The following is an 18842-nucleotide window of genomic DNA, read 5'->3' on the forward strand; positions in this document are numbered from 1 at the left end:
TCGCTTTTGCCGAGTTCAGACGCCCAACAGCAGCAGCCGCACCAGTGGACGGCTGCTGCTGTAGGTTATAGTAATGATGATTTGAGTGTGTCTGTATCTGTATCTGTATCAAGTGCATGTTCCAGGATTAGTTATAAACAAATTGACGAGGACCAGATTAATGTTTCAAAAGCAAAGGAACGAGTCCAATTACCCAACGACTTCACTTCTTCAAGAAGTCGCATTAAGGTACACAAAATGATTTTATGTTAGTTATTCTCTCTCTTTAAGGTGCACAAAATGTCTTTAGTTTGTTTGACTAAAGTGTAAATCCAGATTGAATTATATTTTGAACATTTAAAACTTACACGAATAGTTGCAATTCTTCTCATGTGTATATGATGATTTTTTTGTTTGTTGGAAAATTGACATTGTTTTAATCTTGAAACGCCACATAAATTGAGTCAGAGGGAATACTTGTTTATGGCATAGGATTTGAGACCTCAATTTCAAGTTTTGATTTGAAATTAGCTTTTGTTTATGAAATTTTCATCTTCAATTTCATTTCAAATGTCAATTTTTTTCAAAAAAGTAGAACTTCAAATTGTAATTTCAAATGAAAAACTTGACTCATAAGTTAATATTTTGTAGATAATGATCCATTATTTAAAATTTTACAAAAATAATTCATGCTCGACATAAAAAGATTGTCCATACATGTGAAGTAATTATATTAAAAATAGTTAGCTAAAAATAATAGCATGTACTTACAAATATTATTTATAAAAAAGAATATAAAGATATACAATTTATTAACGCAGTACCTTAAGATATTGAGCTTACTTACCATAGAATGATCATGTGAATTAGGTGCATATGCAAGGGGTTGCTGTTGGACGATCAGTTGACTTGACTGTATTAAGTGGTTATGATGAACTTATCAGTGTAATTGAAGAGATATTTGATATCAAGGGAGAACTTAGCCCTCGAATCAAATGGCAACTTGTGTACATGGATGATGAGGGTGACATGATGCTTGTGGGGGATTACCCGTGGCCGTTAGTCTCTTTGCTCTTTTAATGACTCGAACTTAGAATTGAAAATGAGGTAACTTATCATTTAATTTCTTCTTATTGCAGGGAGTTTTGTGAGATGGTGAGGAAGTTATATATATATTCTAGTGAAGAAGTGAAGAAGAAATAATCTTGACGCAAGTAATAAGTTTCGTGATTGAAAAAAAATATAGTACTAACAAATTGTACAGTATTAAATTCCAAAGTACAATTAATGTATGGTACATTCTCTAGAGTTTCTAAGGATTATTATTTCAAAAAGTCATTTAATTTTATTTTTTTAAAAACAAAAGTCACTCAATTATGGGCAATTATTTAAGAAAATCATTCAACAAATGTTAATTATCTTAAAAAGTAACTCAATTTCATTTTTGTAAATAAAAAAAATCCCTCAATTATTGTCATTTCAGTTACTAAGTCACTCAGCGCCCAATTCAAGCGATATTTTTGGCTGATACTACTGAAGTGGAAATTTTTTCAAGCCAGAGTATTAAAAATAAAAGGCTATTTGTTTTAATTAATTAATCATCATAATGATTCTCCTTTTATTTTACCAGAATGAATCCCTTCTTTTTTCCTTAAAAAACTTTCACGTCAACAATATAAATTGGAAATATCATCAAGATAATTGGTTGAGTGATTTTGTAGATGAAATGATAATATATAGTTGATCGATTTTATAGGTGAAATAACAATAGCTGGTTGACTTTTTTTTTTACAAATTAAAGTTGATTGACGAGATAACTATCATTATTTGAATGACTTTTGTGTTGGAAACTAAAATTGATCAACTTTCTGAATAAAAGTTAAAAGTTGAGTAACCATCTAAGAAATTAGTTTATATCATCTTGTCTTTTCTGACATATTGGCTCATAGATTTGATAGCTCTTTCTTGAGTTTGATTCATTTGTATTTTAATTTTCAAGGGCTCAAAGTTTAATCTTGAATGTGAATTTGATATATTCGTCACATCAATTTGTAGCCATGAAGAAAACAATTCTTCATCTTGAATACTTGAAATGTGTATAAACATATGCTTAAATATGACTTGTAAAGAATAATAAGTGCTTAGAGTAAACTTAACTTTTATCATTAGAAGGTGAAACAAAAAGTGAGTAGTTTGAGAAATTATTTCATAAATATTATATCAGTTGGAGAATTCCAAATGAGTTATGGCTAAAAGCTGCTGCTAATACTATTAATATGACTTGGATAGTCGATACACTGCATCTTGCCATTTAAGGAGGGAGCGCGAATTCGTTTTAACTTTGCTATTACAACATCTTTCAACCCAAATGTGAAATGGCTGCTAAAAATTGGTATAAGATACTATTCGATCATTTGGTTTAATCCTTAATAAAAATGTCAAACAAAGTGTTTCTCGACATTTTTCCTTTCCATTTCCAATTCTACGGAGCTGGTGTCACCACTTCCCTTGTACTTGTACCACCTAGCACATATTATGAAATAGACAACATTCATGATTCCCAGCGCTGTAATCAAGAAATAGAAGTAATCCAATTTCCCCTTGTTAAGGTCTTCCGGTAGCCAATTGCCTGTTTTCGCCTTTCCTGTTGTGTTGTGCACAATATAGATCAATAAACTGTTCAAGTAACTTGAAGCAGCCATTCCCAAGAAGAGGAAAGACCCTGCTATGCTTCTCATATTTTCCGGGAACTGTTTGTAGTAGAACTCCACTTGTCCAATTGCGCAAAATGCCTCTGCAAGTCCTGCTAAGGATAACTGAGGCACCAACCATAAAGCTGACATGGAAGAAACCAATCCTCTTTCTGCATGTAGCCCTAATGCTGGATTTGTGAAAACTAGGTTTCTCCTTCGTTTCTCGATGAATGCAGATACGAGGGATGATAGAACTGTGAGGAATATGCCAAATCCCATTCTTTGAAGGATTGTTATACCACCTTCTTTTCCAGTGATTCTTCGGAGTAATGGAACGACTATACGGTCATATATGGGTATCCAGAGAGTGAGACTTAACATGGAGAAAATAGTGTAAGTTGCTGCTGGAATTTGGAAGTTGCTGGTGCCAAGATGTCTGTTTGATTGAAGAGCTTGGTAGACAACAAATTGTTGCTGTTCAACTATTGCAACATGATATATAATTGCTGCAGCCCAAATAGGAATTACTCTTATAACACATTTAGCTTCTTGCACTTGCTGCACACTGCATAGGTTCCATGGATTTACTACTGATCCATCTGACTTGATTTGGTCTTCTGGTGTTACTATTGCAGCCTTGTCAAGAAACCTTGTATCATAGTTTATTTAAACAGTTAGGTATTGAATATATCAGAATGTTTTTTAATCCTATGATCTTAAACATGTCATTTGTAAAGAGACATATTCTTTGAAACAAACTAAACAAAGAAAGTAAAACAAACAAATTGAAACACAGAGAACAAAAAAAAAAAACTATATCTACTATTAATGATTAAATTAGGTCAGCTAATATGGCTTTTCTATAGAGCATATGACATGTGCTTTACCATTAAGACATTGACCAACTTCCTAGTGCATGCACCCAATATCATGAAATATCTTTTAGGCTAAGGTCATTTTTCTCTTTCTAATCTGACACCTGTGAATACAAGGGCCTACCATGTGATGCACATATTGGTTTAAATGATAGTGAGAACCACTACCTTATGTGAATAGTGGATAGTTGAAAATTGGCACCAACACTACACCATGTTTTCACACTAAGTCAGCTAAAATGGAGATGACAAAGATAAGGTAAGCACAAAATTCTCCATATTTGGCTAGAAAAGGTTCATTCCTTCTAATTTGGTAGCATTCACAATGTGGTTTTAGAGCTTCATAAAAATCGTGTGTAGGAGGAGAATTTGTGAGACACAGGTGTTACGTTAATACTTGTGTGCACCTCTTTGTATTCCGAGTGAATTGTGTGAGGTTATTTCTTTCGATATTTTGTACTGTCACATTTATGTAGTAAATTGTGGACATAGGTTCGATTGACCGAACCACGTTAAATGTTTGTCTCTTTTGGTATATTTCTCGTTTGTTTTCTTACTCATGGTCTTTCAAGGTTTGCTTTGTTAGCTTCTGGATGACACCTAATTATTTCGGTCTTAACAAAATGATCCAAGGTCATTTCAGGGAACTACAGGTTAAACAATTTATACTATTTCACTTCCAAAAAAGAGAGGAGATTAAAATAATTCTGTATATAAAAAAGTTGTGGTTTGAGTGACAATTGATTCTGGTAAGTCATGTAAAATGAAACATGAAACTAACTAAAGAAAACAGGTATAATAAAATGTTGACAATTCATGCTTTTTTTTAATTCCATCCTTATTAACATGCTGACAAGCAGGTATAATAGTTGTCATATTTAATTTTCAGGCCAAGATCACAGTTTTAAAGTTGATTGTCATATCTAGGAAAAGCTTAACTGCACTAATATAAATAATAAATCAAGTTACAATGTAGGTATAATTTAGCTAGTTTGACAGGTATGTAAACCAAATCCATAAATTACTAATTAAATTAATGGAGTCATATAGCAGACACTATGAAGATTAGTTATACCTAATGAACATGCACTATGCATAGTGTCCTAACATGTGCGATGCTGAATATTCAAGAACATACTACATGAGGAATGACAGTTACTCTGTGTCAATCCAATGAGCATGCAAGAGATTGAGTCAAATTAACTATTAATAAAAACAATAATAGTACTAAATTTTGCATAGATTTGATCCTTTCTGTTACCTGAATTGATGAGTGTAAGGAAGCTTGGAATTGATGGACTTGAGAGGAGTGTAATTGAACAGTGATTGCCAAGGTTGGTCTGGTAATTTTAGCCTTCTTTTCTTGATAGAAACAACCAGGACCTGTGCTATACTTGTCAAGGGACTTCCCTCTGGTTTCACTTTGACATAAATTTTAGTGCCACCAAAGAAGAGGAAACACGAAATCAACATGAAGATTGCAGGAATGGCTAATCCGATGGACCAGCTTATGTCTGATTGCACGTAAACCACGAGTGTCACTGACACCATTTGTGCAAATGTTAAGGTGAAAAAGTACCAATTAAAAAAACTATTGATACCCCTTTTACCAGACTCTGTATTGGGATTGAATTGGTCTGCACCAAAGGCTAAGTTACATGGCCTAATTCCAGCTGCTCCTATAATCAGTAGCCCGAATCCACTCAACAAGAATGCCATTTGCCATCCTGTTGGTCCTATACATTGGCTGATATCTTTGGATTCACAGTGAGGAGGATGCAATTTCTTGAATACTGCTGTTAATGCTATCACAAACAACCCCTACAAATAAGAAACAACAAAATCAGTTTTTCAAGATTAATTTTCTTTCACTTGATCAACCTTTCAAGAATTGTTATAATTAGTACCAGAAATGAAGTAATGGATGAAAATCCCAATGTTTTGTAACGACCAAAGTAAGTATCCGATAAGAAAGCTCCAAGCAAAGTGGCGAAATTTGTGGTTCCATTGAAAACATTGATCAAAGTAACAGCTGAGATATGCTTCAAGTTGAAAACTGATGTGAGGTATATCAACAAGTTGGACAGTGTCCCAATTGCTCCAAGTTTCTCAAAGGTTTCATTTCCTATAAACAAAATATGAAGCAACTCATGATGTCAATTGTTTAACTTAGTAGTAACTTATTAAAACAGCAAGATAGCTAGAAACAAGGAAATTGCTTACCAATGATAAATGGCATGGCTTTCACTCCTCTGTAGTTAATTTCAGGCTCTTTTTCAGTATCCTCATCTCTAAAACTTGTTGTTTTCTTTTCCATGGCTTCTATCCTATTTTTAACTCTCTCCTTGCTGCTTTATATACTCCTCGGGAAGCTGAAATGGAGCATAAAGTAGCAGCAGGTACAGATAAATAAAAACTGGTTCTTTTTAACCAACCACAATCCTACTTTATTTCTGCTACTTTTCCTCAGATCTAGCTCTAAAGGCACTTACTTTGTCATACGTTATACTCTCTTCGTCTCAAAATAAGTGTGATCTTAGTAAAAATCATGTTCATTAAAGAATCATTAAATTATAATGTGTAGTTTACTAAACCATCTCTATTTAATAAATATCTCTTGAAAAATTGAACACGATTAAGAAGATGAAGTATAACAGTACTATACTTGGAAAAACATATAAAAATTTGTCTTGAATAACTAAAATAAACACTTATTTGGAGATAATTTGATGTTGCCGAGGTGACACTTATTTTGAGATGGAAATAATTTTATTTTTTTTAGAAATAAGGGTGAATCTTGTGGGTTTATACATAATATACTATAAATTCTAATCAAACAACAACTATTTTAACTTGTACTAATGATAGATGTAAAGTTTAAATTAAAGTAATTCAAAGACGTGTAGTCAACCCGTGCTCAATGATTTCTCTAAAGATAATGAAAGAAGTGGGGACGATGCTGATAGATACACCCTTTATTGAAGGATGTCAACTTGATATATACAAAGATATTGCTACACAAATTTTATCTTTTTTGTATGTGGATGGATTATATTTTATTTAAAACTTTATACTTCCCTAGATCGATACCACTTAAGTTGAATAGTGATGGTAAATCAGAGAGTTAATCTTAAAAACATATTAAACTATTATTATTTTTTTCTGAATTTTACGATTTAACTATCAATTATTTTCTTTTTCTACCTGAACAGTCAGTTACGTGAGGAAATCAAATGCTATTTGTTAACTTTCTTTCTCCATTTAATCCGTGTCAAAGACGTCAGTGATACACATATCTCCACCATCTTGGCTGTAAATAATTAAGGGAGTGATTGGCAGATCCACTTATACCAATAAAGTCCCTAATGTGGTCTCGAGTGAACATCTAAATCAGACTAGGGACACACAAAATGCCTAGACTGGAAACAGGGGCGGCTCAACGCAATCGGAGGCCTAAAGCGATATCTTACTAAGAGGCCTAAAATCTAAATAAATTTCACATGCATTTATTTAAAATTTATTTTTCTGACATTTTAAAATGCAAAGTATTACTTGATATATATTTTTTATAAATAATTTATTCGATTTCTTTTTCAATTATTAGTTTTAGATAATATTTTATCAATTCAACGTTGAAAAATATCATTTTACTAGGGCAATCATTATATGAATTGTTAACATAGTTCTATAAGTAATAAGTTGACAAATTTCAAATAACTATAAGAGTTAGAACCATAGATTTGATTCAAGAAGTTGATAGTTTGCTATACTCTACATTTTACTATGCTTGTTGTAATGCTTGGAAATCTAAGAAGAAATGGAAAATAATTTACAATTCACTTTGTTCAGCATTTTTCGACTATTGATTGATATTTTTGACAGAATATTACTCTAACTTATCAAAAATTTAATGAAAAGAGTGTAAAAGGAGTTTAAAAGAATAAAATAATGTGAGTATTAGTGGGAGAAAGTGTAAGAGAATAAAACAATATTTTCTTGATTTCTTTCATTTGAATAGGTTTAAAGAGAATAAAATAATAATTTTAAATATATAACTTTTATCATAAATAATCAATGTTTTTTCTATAAAAATTAACACATAATTTATTATTGATAAAAAATTGAGGCCCCCTAAAATTGGGGGCCTAAGGCCAATGCCTTGTTAAAGTATGCATAGAGCCGGCCCTGACTGGAAATCACTTTGGTTGTCGTTTTGCGTTTGGTTAGTAGATAAAATTATCCCATAAAATTTGCATTGTATTTGATCGAAAGTATAAATTTAATTGTTGTATAAGTTTAATTCCAAACTTAATTCTAAAATATTTACTGGATGTGTTGTTGTTGCTGAATCCTAGAATATTAACTTTATCTTTCTGTATAAAACGAAGGATATGTTCAATAGGAAAGAAAGTATTTTCAAAAAAATAAGTGAGTTTATAATTAATTCACCAACTCATGCAGCTAGCATAGATAAGGTTGCGTCTTAGTGTTTTATTCTTCTGGACAAGTTCTGTTAAAGAATGACAAAAGTCCCACATTGGTGGTTAATGAGATGTGTTGATTCCTTATAAGAATTGGGCAATCCTCATAGCTTTGAGCTAGCTTTTGGGGTGTGAGTTATGCCAAACACCTTATTTAACATGGTATCAGAGGCATCAGATGCTAAGCACTGAGCGTGAGGTAGGGTGTCAAAGAACGCAAAAGTCCCACATTGGTGGTTAATGAGATGGATTGACTCCTTATAAGGCTCTGGCAATCCTTCTCCATTTGAGCCACCTTTTCAGGTGTGAGTTAGGCCTAAGACCTAATTTCACAAGTTTTGGATCCCATGTCTATAGCGAGTTCATGAAGGACCTCCAGTGATGTACTGAGGAAAGTGGGGATGATGTCAAGTCCTCATGGCCCTATGGGCTGGCCACACGTGCTACAATAACACTGGGATGATGTCAAGTCTGCATGACCCTATGGGCTGGGCTACACACGTGCTACAATAACAGTGAGGATGATGTCAAGTCTGCATGGCCCTATGGGCTAGGCCAAACATGTGCTACAATAACAGTGGGGATGATGTCAAGTCTGCATGGCCCTATGGGCTGGGCCACACACGTGCTACAATAACAGTGGGCATAGGGTCATGCGGCCACACACATGTTACAATAACAGTGGGGATGATGTCAAGTCCGCATGGCCCTATGGGCTGGGCCACACACGTGCTACAATAACAGTGGAGATGATGTCAAGTTGCATGGTCCTTTGGGGTGCGCCACACGCATGCTACAATAACAATTATAGTGGGAAGCAAGGTTGTAATGCGACAGATTTATTTGAAAGTAGCTCCCCAACAAATAAAGAAGTCGGTCTCAACCAGCCGGCCCGGACTCCTTCTCCATATGATATTTCCATTACAAATATAGCCTCTAATATTTTCATTACAGTTATAATCTCTAAATAGACAACGAATTACGGATAATTTTCTCCTTCGTCCATAATATCCTTCTTTAGATCCGTGTAAGTTCGTAGGTTGATGCAGTTTGTCTTTTCATAATGTTTAAGAATTTAACTTATTCCAATTGATAAGGTGAAATATTTCTTAAACGGTTAGTGTATTTTTAATCAGTTATAGCAAGTCAGTATTACAATATTCTTAGGTTACCAAAAAACTCAAAATAGTCCTTTTATCTTTGGTTTAAGATTCAAAGTCATCCTTGAAATTTCATATCTAGCACTAATAATTCCTCATGTTTGCAATATTGATGCACTTTTGGTCCTTCCTCAAGTTTTTGCCTATTTTTTAACATTGATTTCATTCACAATTTTATTTATAGAATGTTTAATCGTCTTTTTAAATATATTTAGCATAAATAATAACTCCATGTGAGAGAATGTGAGAAGAAGAACACCTTGTTCTGTTCCGTAGAAATATTATTGCAGCTAAATTCAAGAGGTTTATCACGTTGATTTTACGTGCAATAGTTCAAAATTTTCTTTTCTTACAACGTCATGTGTAAATGTATACTTAGTTTAGTTGCAATAGTATTTCTACTGAACAGAACTAGGTGTTCTTCTTCTCACATGGAATTATTATTTCTATTAAATATATAAAAAGATGATTGAACATTCCATATATAAATTGTGGACAAAATCAACATTAAAAAATAGCAAAAAAATTGTGGGAGGAGCAAAACTGCACAAATATTGCCAACACAAGGGACTATTAGTGTTTCATGTGAAAATTCAAGAATGACTTTAAATCTTAACCCATAAATAAGAGACTATTTTGGCTTTTTTCTCTAACAAGTTGTTATAAGTCATCTCAAACCTGATAATGTAAATGATTGTACAACGTCCACCTTAGAAGTTAAACTAAGTTTGATTATGATATTTTACTTCTTTTCTTAAATGGTCAAGAATTTTAGAGATTATAATATATTAAGTTGTGTATATATGTAATTTTTCTTAAATGGTCCCATAAAATTTATATTGTAAATAGTTAAAAGTACAATATAAATCTAATTTCAAACTTAATTCTAAAATATTTACTAAATATATTATTTTTATTATCGATATTACTGAATTCTAGAATATTCACATTATCTTGCGTATCAAACTAAGAATATGTTCAGTAGGAAAGAAAATAGGAGTTTAATTCTTAGTTCAACTCATGCAGCACACATAAGGTTGCGTCTTAGTTCTTTTTTCTTCTGGACAAGTTCTGGATCTATGTCCATAGCAGATTATTTCTTTTTTAGGTCTGTGTAAGTTTGTAGGTCGATGCAATTTTGTCTTTTCATAACATTTAAGGATTTAACTTATATCAATTGATAGTGTGAAATATTTCTTATAAATGGTTAGTGTATTTTTCATCGATTATAGCAAGTCATTATAACAACATTTTTTAGGTTACCAAATTTAAATTAATAGGTTGTTAAATATAGGTCATCTTAACTTGATAACGTAAATGATTGTACAATGTCCATCCACCTTAGAAGTTGAACTAAGTTTGATTATGATATTTTACTTCTTTTCTTAAGAGGTTTATACTGCCAAAATTCACTTTCATTTTTTCACAAAATATTTGTTTGAGTAATTTGAGTATGGATATTTACGTAGAGACACAACAAATTGCATGTGGGGTATAGTTTATATGATACTAACTGATTTAATACAATAATACATTTGTCCCAACAAACAAATCATTTGAATATTCTTTAGAAAAGTACATAGAAGTTCCATTATCCAATTTATTAAATACAGTTCATTAAGGAGTAGTATTAGTCAACTAATTTGAAAATTTGCAAGTAGCACTTTTGATATTTCAAGTAGCATTGGGTTCTCTTATTTCTTCATTTAAGGTTGTGGTCCCAAATTGATAACAGTACTTTATTGCTCTTGTATTCATGTTTAAAATGTTATTTTCTGTTTAGCTTTGTCTGGAATCGTTCTAGAAAGAATCTTTAGTCAAATAGTCGGTCAGATTCACCAATCAAGTTTAGTTTAAGTGATTAAATAACAATTACTTAATTATTATTTTTATTGTTATTTAGGTTAATTCTTTCTCATACATAAAATGATGAAGAATAACAAAAGGACTCCCCTAATTAATTAATTAAAACTACTAATAGTATTAAATTTGGAACACAAATCTCAGAAAAATACTGATGAAAGATGACTAGCTTAACTATTGGGCCTGGGTTATTCGGATCTTGGGTCATTGGGCCCTAGCTTCTGTATTTGGTCATGCATGCGTCATGGTGAGATTAGGGTCATTCACACGAATGCTCCTATTTTGGGTGATTTTTAATTGGGAAAAAGGACAAAAATACCTCCGAATTATCGTAAATGGTATGCAGATACACTCCGTTATATTTTTTGGATATTGGTGCCCTTATTTTCCATTAACTAGAGCATATATACCATTTATACTAACGGACATATATGTGTTATAATCTTATCCATCGACCCGACATTTATTAAATATCGGATTGACGAATAAGATTGCGTCACATGTCCCTGTTTAGTCTTCCGTTAGAGTGAATGGTATATATGTTCTAGTTTTTGGACGGCAGGGGCACCAATATCCCAAAAGTGTGACGGAGGGTATCTGCATACCATTTATGATAGTTCGGAGGTATATTTGTCTTTTTCTCCTTTTAATTTTGTCTTTCAAATCTGTGATTTTTTTTTTCCTTCAACATTTTAAATAATAAAAAAGTGATCAAAAACATCCTTAACAACAAAAAAACAAAAACAAAATCATAAGATATTAATTTATATTTTGGTATTATAATATAACACAAGGTATGGTTTACAACACATATCAAGTTAATGAGATATGCCGGCAATTGGCATAAGTGCAGCTCAGAAAATCCACAAGTTACGAGGCATAACTTAGTTTCTACAAAACTTATGATGAAAAAGGCATAAGTTCAATTTCACAATCCAAACCCACAAAGTAATGTCATAATAGGCATAACTTATTCTACAGAATTTACGTCGGATAAGATAAATTTTCTAAATTTATGCCGAGTGAATTAGATATTGCATTACTTGTGTCATATAATTTAATCCATATAAAACTTACATCAAACAAAATAAAATTTTCCCAAAACTTATGTCTAGCGAAATAGATGAGGATACTTTTAGCTCATAATTTTTTATTATTATTAATTTTGCAGTGGGGACTAAATTAAGATCATTCTGAAATATGGGTAATTCATGCAAAAACCTCTTTAAGCTTTTACTATTAATTTCTTAAATCACAAGACTAAGATATCTTTTTCCACGAGAAAAAAGGAACTTGATATTTATAGAGAAACAAGTCGAACTTTTCTCCTTCAGGAAAAAAAAAAAAAGGAGCTGTTTTTTGTTTTTTAACAATATTGTTCCTTTTTTTTCGCTATTAGTTGATTACAAATATTTTTGAATTAATTTTTCTAATTATGGCATAATTGGAATAATACTATACAGTTTGATCTAATGCTAATTGCTAATATCAATTTTATTTTGAATGTTCATAAAAAAGAAACTAAGTTCACATGAAAGTAAAATATGATCATGATTTACAACATCGTGTTACTTTAAGTTATTACAAAATTTATACGCTTTTATTTAACACATTCTACATTTTGACAAAACATTCTTATATATCAAACAACGACAAAATATTTAAAGTGAAGCATTCACATCACCAACAAGTATATTATTTATCTATTATTTTATACGAGAGTTGATAGCCATAAAATTCCATAAATAACCCCCAATAGACAAATTAACTAATATGTAAATACCATACTTATCACCTTCATCTATAATGAGATGATTTGGGTTCGAGTCTTATTGGGTATAAAATCGCCTATGTTAGAGCGTTTTACCCTAATATCAGACTTCTCGACATGGATCCATAATTTAATCAAATCCAATATAAGTACCGAAAATCAAATGAAAATCAAAAAACTAGTTTGATCATTAAGTATTGCCGATTGTAGTCTCATGAGTGCGATTTTGTGTCACATGAATCAAATACACATTACCATGGCTGAATTTATATGTATTTTTATTAAGAAGAAGAGAATAGAAAATGTTAAATCAAACTAGAGGTTTTGTGGATTGTAATTTATCCATGGAGACTTCAAGTTTTTGATCATTTTGTGTTCCTTTGTACTTGTACCATTTGGCACATATTAGAAAGTAGCCAAAATCTAAAACCTCCAATGCAGCAACCAAGTAGTAAAAATAATCCAATCTCCCCTTGTTTAGATCCTCTGCTAACCAATTCTCTGTATCTGATATTCTTGTTGTCTTGTGAACTATTGTTATCAACAAGCTACTCATGTAATTAGCCAATGCAAATCCACAAAACAAGAATGAACCTGCAAAGCTCCTCATGTTTTCTGGGAATTGTTTGTAAAAAAACTCAACTTGTGCTATGATAGTGAATGCTTCAGAAAGACCTGCAAGAGCTAGTTGAGGTATCAACCAATTAGCAGACATGGCTGAAATTCCGCCTCGTCTTGGTTCAATGCCTAGTGTTGGATGCCTAAGTGCTATGTCCCTTCGTCGAGTTTCCACTACAGCTGATACTAGCATTGTGAGAACTGCAATTACTAATCCAATCCCCATTTTTTGGAGGACGGTTATGCCAGCTTCTTTCTTGGTGATCTTTCGGAGAAATGGAACGATTATTCTGTCATAGATAGGTATCCAAATGGATAAACTCAACATGGAGAAGACCGAGTAAGATGCTGCTGGAATCTTGAACTTACTAGCACTGTAAAGGCTCCTGTCGCTTTGCAGCGTTTGAAAGACTACATAAGTTTGCATTTGGACTAGAACAACGTAGTATATCAAACCTGCTGTCCATATTGGAAATACTCTTACAACACATTTCACTTCTTCCACTTGTTGGATGCTGCAAAGTCTCCATGGATTGGCTGCTGATCCATCTTCGTTTGTTTTGTCTTCGGGGCTCAAAATAGATGCTTTATTCAGGAACCTGTAGAACCATAATTCTATCTTCTATTAGTCTTAGCTCCACAAAAAAAAATACGAATAAAAAGGTCAAATGATTGTAGACTAGAGGATCATTCATTATTACCTAAATTGATCAGTGTAAGGAAGTTCAGAGTTGATACTCTTGATGGAAACATGATTGAACAAGGTATTCTGTGGTTGTTCTGGTAACTTTAAGCGCCTTTTCTTTATTGCAGCTACGAGCACTTGCACCATACTTGTCAAGGGACTACCCTCGGGTAAAATATAGACATAAATTTTGGTACCAATGAAGAAGAAAACGCATGACAAGAACATTAGAAATGTTGGAATAGCCAATCCTATAGCCCAACTCACACTCGACTGAATGTAGACGATGACAGTCAATGATACCATCATGGCAAAAGTGAAAGTGAAGTAGTACCAATTAAAGAAGCTGTTAATTCCCCTTCTTCCTGATTCAGTATTGGGATCGAATTGATCTGCCCCAAAAGCTAAATTGCATGGCCTAATACCACTAGCACCTACTACTAGAAAACCAAATCCACATAGTAAGAAAGCTAATTGTCCTGTAGTTGGTTCAAGGCAAATGCTATTTTCTTCAGTTCCACATTGAAGAGGATGCAGTTTCGAGATTGCAGCTGTTAGCGTCAAAAACAACATCCCCTGTTTACACACAAAAAAATTCAAATTTTTACCATGAATTGCAACATATAATGTAAGCATGTTAAGTTTTTTCTTTTTGTACCGTGAAAGAAGATATAGAAGCGATTCCCAATGTCTTGTATCGACCTAAATAAGTGTCACATAAGAACGCTCCAAGCAGAGTACCAAAATTGCAAGTACCATTGAAGACATTAACAAGGTTAGTAGCATTAATTGACTTCATATGGAAGACAGTGGTTAAGTAAACCAAAAGATTCGATGAGGTTCCAAGCGTCCCCAGTTTCTCAAAGGTTTCATTTCCTGCAAGTCAAATTCAAATAAGAGGCCTAAACTAAATATGAGCAGTACAACTTTAAATCGGAATCTATTTACCTATAATGAAAGGCATGGCCTTAATTCCTCCATACTTGGGTTTCTCTTTTGCATGTACCTTATCCACTTCCATAGCTTCTCGTGGTGAAGTCTATAAGATCGATCCGATTTTTTTTTAAAAAAAATTCAGCTCTTCTAACTATAGTTTTAGTTAGGCAAAGCTCAGAATAATGTATGAGAGGACAATTGATTTTCTTAGTTTGTTACTAGAGCTGAAGATAATGAGGAAGGTCATTTATAGGGAATTGGCTATATGTCAAGTTGAAGTAGTTTCTCAAAAGTTTTGATCTCTATTATTATTGGAGGACTATTATCGACATCATACATTTTTTTTTGGCTTTGTCTAAGCCGCATTTTGTAGCGTGTGCAATATTTCACTTTTTTGGTTTGTAGGCAAATTATTCTAATTTTTTCACGTTCGATTAACTAAATATTTAAAACAATATTTTTTCTTTAATTCGTGAAAAATGACTTTTGACTCTTAATATACGCCTTAATTCTTGGCATCTTACGGAGCCTGTAACACCTGATTTCTGCTCTTTCAAATCTTCATCCACAGATTTTGCTCCTGTCCAACATATAATCTATGAGTTTTCATGTTTCCTAAAACAAACTATGAATATATATAAATTGTTCTAATACGGTACTTCATATACAGATATATATTGCTCAATGGTTTTTAGTACCTCCATTATCAACCAGTAGATTGAGCGTGCTAAAAAGTAATACATGAGTAGACACGGCATTTGCACCTAGAAGTAATGAGTCCAGAGTATAAATGATAGTACTTTGGACCAATGTAAAAATGAATTTTTAACGCAATTAACAATGTAAAAAAATAACTTATAAGGCGCATGGCCTTCCACGCCTTCCTCCTGAGTAGGGGCCTCCCCCTCACTACCCCCACTCATATCCTTCCCCTCACTACCCACTGTTAACATTTATTCCACTCCACATGCTATTCCGTACTAGGGACGAACTATAACATAGAGTTGAGCTTATTAACTTAAACGATTTTTAATTTTTTTTATAGAATCCTTACAAATTATAGATTATATTATAATTCTATATAAACTATAGAATCCTTACATGTACAACAACACAGTACTATATTCATACAGAATTACAACCACAAACTTGATCTGCCTTTGTGGTGACTTTGATACTAATTGTATGAGTAAGTACTACTATATTAGAGGGAAAAGCAGGGGCCGAGTCAACTTGAGACTAGCTAGATAAACCTCCTCAGTGAAAAAAATATTATTTATAAATGGTTAAAAATATTTTTTATAAATGTGTGATAGATGTTGAAGCCCTTTAAGCTAGTTAATTAGTGTATTTACTTTTTCATATTTTGAAACCCTTTTGATGAAAAATTCTAGCTCCGTCAATCAGGAAAAACCAAAATTTATGTGACTATATGTGTTTGCTATTAATGTCTACGTCTTTGTAATCCCTCGGATTACTTTTACTTGTTCAATTTAGAAAATCAAGACATAATTTATTACTTAATTTTTTAAAATTTATCTTTATATTAACTATAGTCATTTCTGAATGTACTTCTCAAAACACTGCCCTTTCTTATATTTAACCGTTGATATAATAAAATTATCCTTTTATTTATTTATTATTTCTTAAGAATGTGTCATGTCAAAAGCGAACAAGTAAAAATAGTATCACGTTGGTTGTTTTTAAGGTTGATCAGTATTTAACTCTTGCGTAAGTCATGAAATTAGATACGATGTGAATAGAGCCAAGAATAATAAATATGTGGCTGTGATATCTATTTGATAGGGTTAGGCTAACTTTGTCGCAGCTTCAGCTGATCTTTATCATAAGAAATGGATCTTGCTCAAGTTCATACAAGAAAATTAAATTGCCCTTGTCGATATCGGACTCCAACCTCTGTCCCTCGCATGTCTAAATATGAACATCTAAAGCATGGATAATAAGACGAGACGGCCAAACATCAGAAAAAATTAATAGGCCGGTATAAGCTTGGTTCTAATACAATAATAAAATAACCAATTCTGATATACAATAAGTTGTTGCTAAATTTGTCCTTGTTGGAAAATATCACGCGATCGGGTCCACCCATAAGGGGTTCATGTTAGATGGCCACATTAAACCCTAAGGCTAGCCTATATAAACATTATTATGAGTACTTAAGAAATGCTAGAGTTTAATCGTAAGATCAATCTTCGCATTAGATTGAAGGGATATCTAGGCCGTGAGCAAAGGAATTCCATTCATGTGAAAAAAAAGAAGTGGTTGTTGCAGAACCACTTCCGCTATAGAGAAACCTATAAATCTCGTAAGCTATCATTTACCAATTCAAATACTATAGTCTTGTTGGGTATCTTCCATATTTGTTCTATTCTATTTTTGTGTCTTTTGTTACAGGTTGGGATTTTTACCCCCTTCCTGTTTAAGATAGTTAGTTGTTTATTAATAAAAAAAGGTGTTGCTATATTGTGAGTGATCGATGTTGCCATCAAGAGCCTTACAGATATAGAAAGCCACTCACCGCAGTTAGCTTTTATTTTTAAAACCTACACAACGTAGTTGTGGTCCTTTAGCTAACAATTTACATATGGAGGTTGAGTAAGTCAACTATATATGAGAACATGACAAGTATAGCTAAATCAGTGTACCACTTTGGGCCACACCCAATAATACTACTGTATAATGTGTCATGTGTGGTTGCAATTCATTCATCTTAAATTCAAAAAGCATTTCATAATTTTACTTACAATTAAGTGTGTGATTTTAATTTAACTAAGCATTTCATGATGAGTGTTGTATTCATATATTAAGATGATGACAAGTCTTGTAACAAATCCATTGCGACAGTTTGTAACGTGTTACATACAACTTCGTGGCATGTTAGCAACTAATAATCAGAATGCTTAACTAATCATATGATGAGCTATAAAAGTTAGCAATCAATCTAAACTAAAACGAAGCCTTACCGTTGGAATAACTGGCAGTTCTTGAAAAGATCTACAACATTATTATTTGATGTGATACGCATATCGTCACCACCATTTCATCGAATAATAAATATTTTTATACTTTGCTATCATGCCAACTATCAACTATTATAGGTGTTTTTGGTACGAATGAAAAATGTTTTTCGATATTTCCATTTTTGGTTGGCTTAAATGTTTTCCTAATCAACTTGTTTTCCTCAAATTTAAGGAAAATGACTTCCCTTCAAAAATTATGGAAAACATTTTCCAAAACTTTACTTCATCCTTCAATTACAATATTTTTTTTCCTTACCATGCCCTGTACCCAACCCTCCCCATCCAAAAAGAAATTAAAAAATTTCCCCGCCCCCCAAAAAAAAAAATATTTTAAAAAATATTTCAAATTTTAAGATTATGTTTACTCCACCCAACCTCTATCCCATTCCCTCACAAAAGAAAAATCATTTTGGAAAATATTTCAAATTTAAAATTTTTCATTTTTAGCCCACCCCCCACCCCCACACAGGCCACCCCGTAAAAAGTTATTTTTAAAAAAAATATTTTTGAAAAATATTTATGGATCGAAAGTCTGGGTCAGGATTTTGGAACGGTCGTCGGGACTCGGGATGGTGTCCTAGTTCGGGTGTTAGGGTCGGGTCTAGATCGATTATCGAGGTTGATTTTCGGCTCAGAAATTATTTTCCTAAAGAGTATTTTCTAGTCTCAAACCAAAAATAAAAGAAAATATTTTTTACCCACCAATTAATTAGAAATCCACTTATTTTCCAAGAAAACAT

At 32.6% G+C, this 18842-nt stretch overlaps 3 protein-coding genes across 3 annotated transcripts in view; 1 reads left to right on the forward strand and 2 right to left on the reverse strand.

Annotated features, from left to right (window-relative positions):
- LOC102584504 (auxin response factor 11-like) overlaps positions 1–1210 on the forward strand; it is a 1655-nt gene extending 445 nt beyond the window's left edge. The window contains exons 2-4 of the mRNA XM_006367015.2: positions 20–228; positions 850–1037; positions 1119–1210. Of these exons, the coding sequence (XP_006367077.2) occupies positions 20–228; positions 850–1037; positions 1119–1182 (461 nt within the window). The 3' untranslated portion in view covers positions 1183–1210. The remainder of the gene's footprint in view (positions 1–19; positions 229–849; positions 1038–1118) is intronic.
- Positions 1211–2164: 954 nt separating this feature from the next.
- Positions 2165–6088, reverse strand: LOC102579205 (protein NRT1/ PTR FAMILY 2.11-like). The gene is made up of 4 exons (XM_006367000.2): positions 5771–6088; positions 5455–5672; positions 4809–5368; positions 2165–3321 (listed from the first exon to the last, which is right to left on the reverse strand). Exons 1-4 carry the CDS (start codon positions 5862–5864, stop codon positions 2418–2420), a joined length of 1776 nt encoding a protein of 591 aa, XP_006367062.1. The 5' UTR covers positions 5865–6088; the 3' UTR covers positions 2165–2417.
- A 6904-nt stretch (positions 6089–12992) lies between these two features.
- On the reverse strand, positions 12993–15309 carry LOC102579529 (protein NRT1/ PTR FAMILY 2.11-like). The gene is made up of 4 exons (XM_006367001.2): positions 15074–15309; positions 14784–15001; positions 14142–14701; positions 12993–14039 (listed from the first exon to the last, which is right to left on the reverse strand). The coding sequence occupies exons 1-4, from the start codon at positions 15144–15146 to the stop codon at positions 13133–13135; spliced, it is 1758 nt and encodes a 585-aa protein (XP_006367063.1). The 5' UTR covers positions 15147–15309; the 3' UTR covers positions 12993–13132.
- Positions 15310–18842: the final 3533 nt, after the last annotated feature.

This window comes from Solanum tuberosum, unplaced genomic scaffold (genome assembly GCF_000226075.1).
Source record: "Solanum tuberosum cultivar DM 1-3 516 R44 unplaced genomic scaffold, SolTub_3.0 scf00695, whole genome shotgun sequence".
Lineage (NCBI taxonomy): Eukaryota > Viridiplantae > Streptophyta > Magnoliopsida > Solanales > Solanaceae > Solanum > Solanum tuberosum.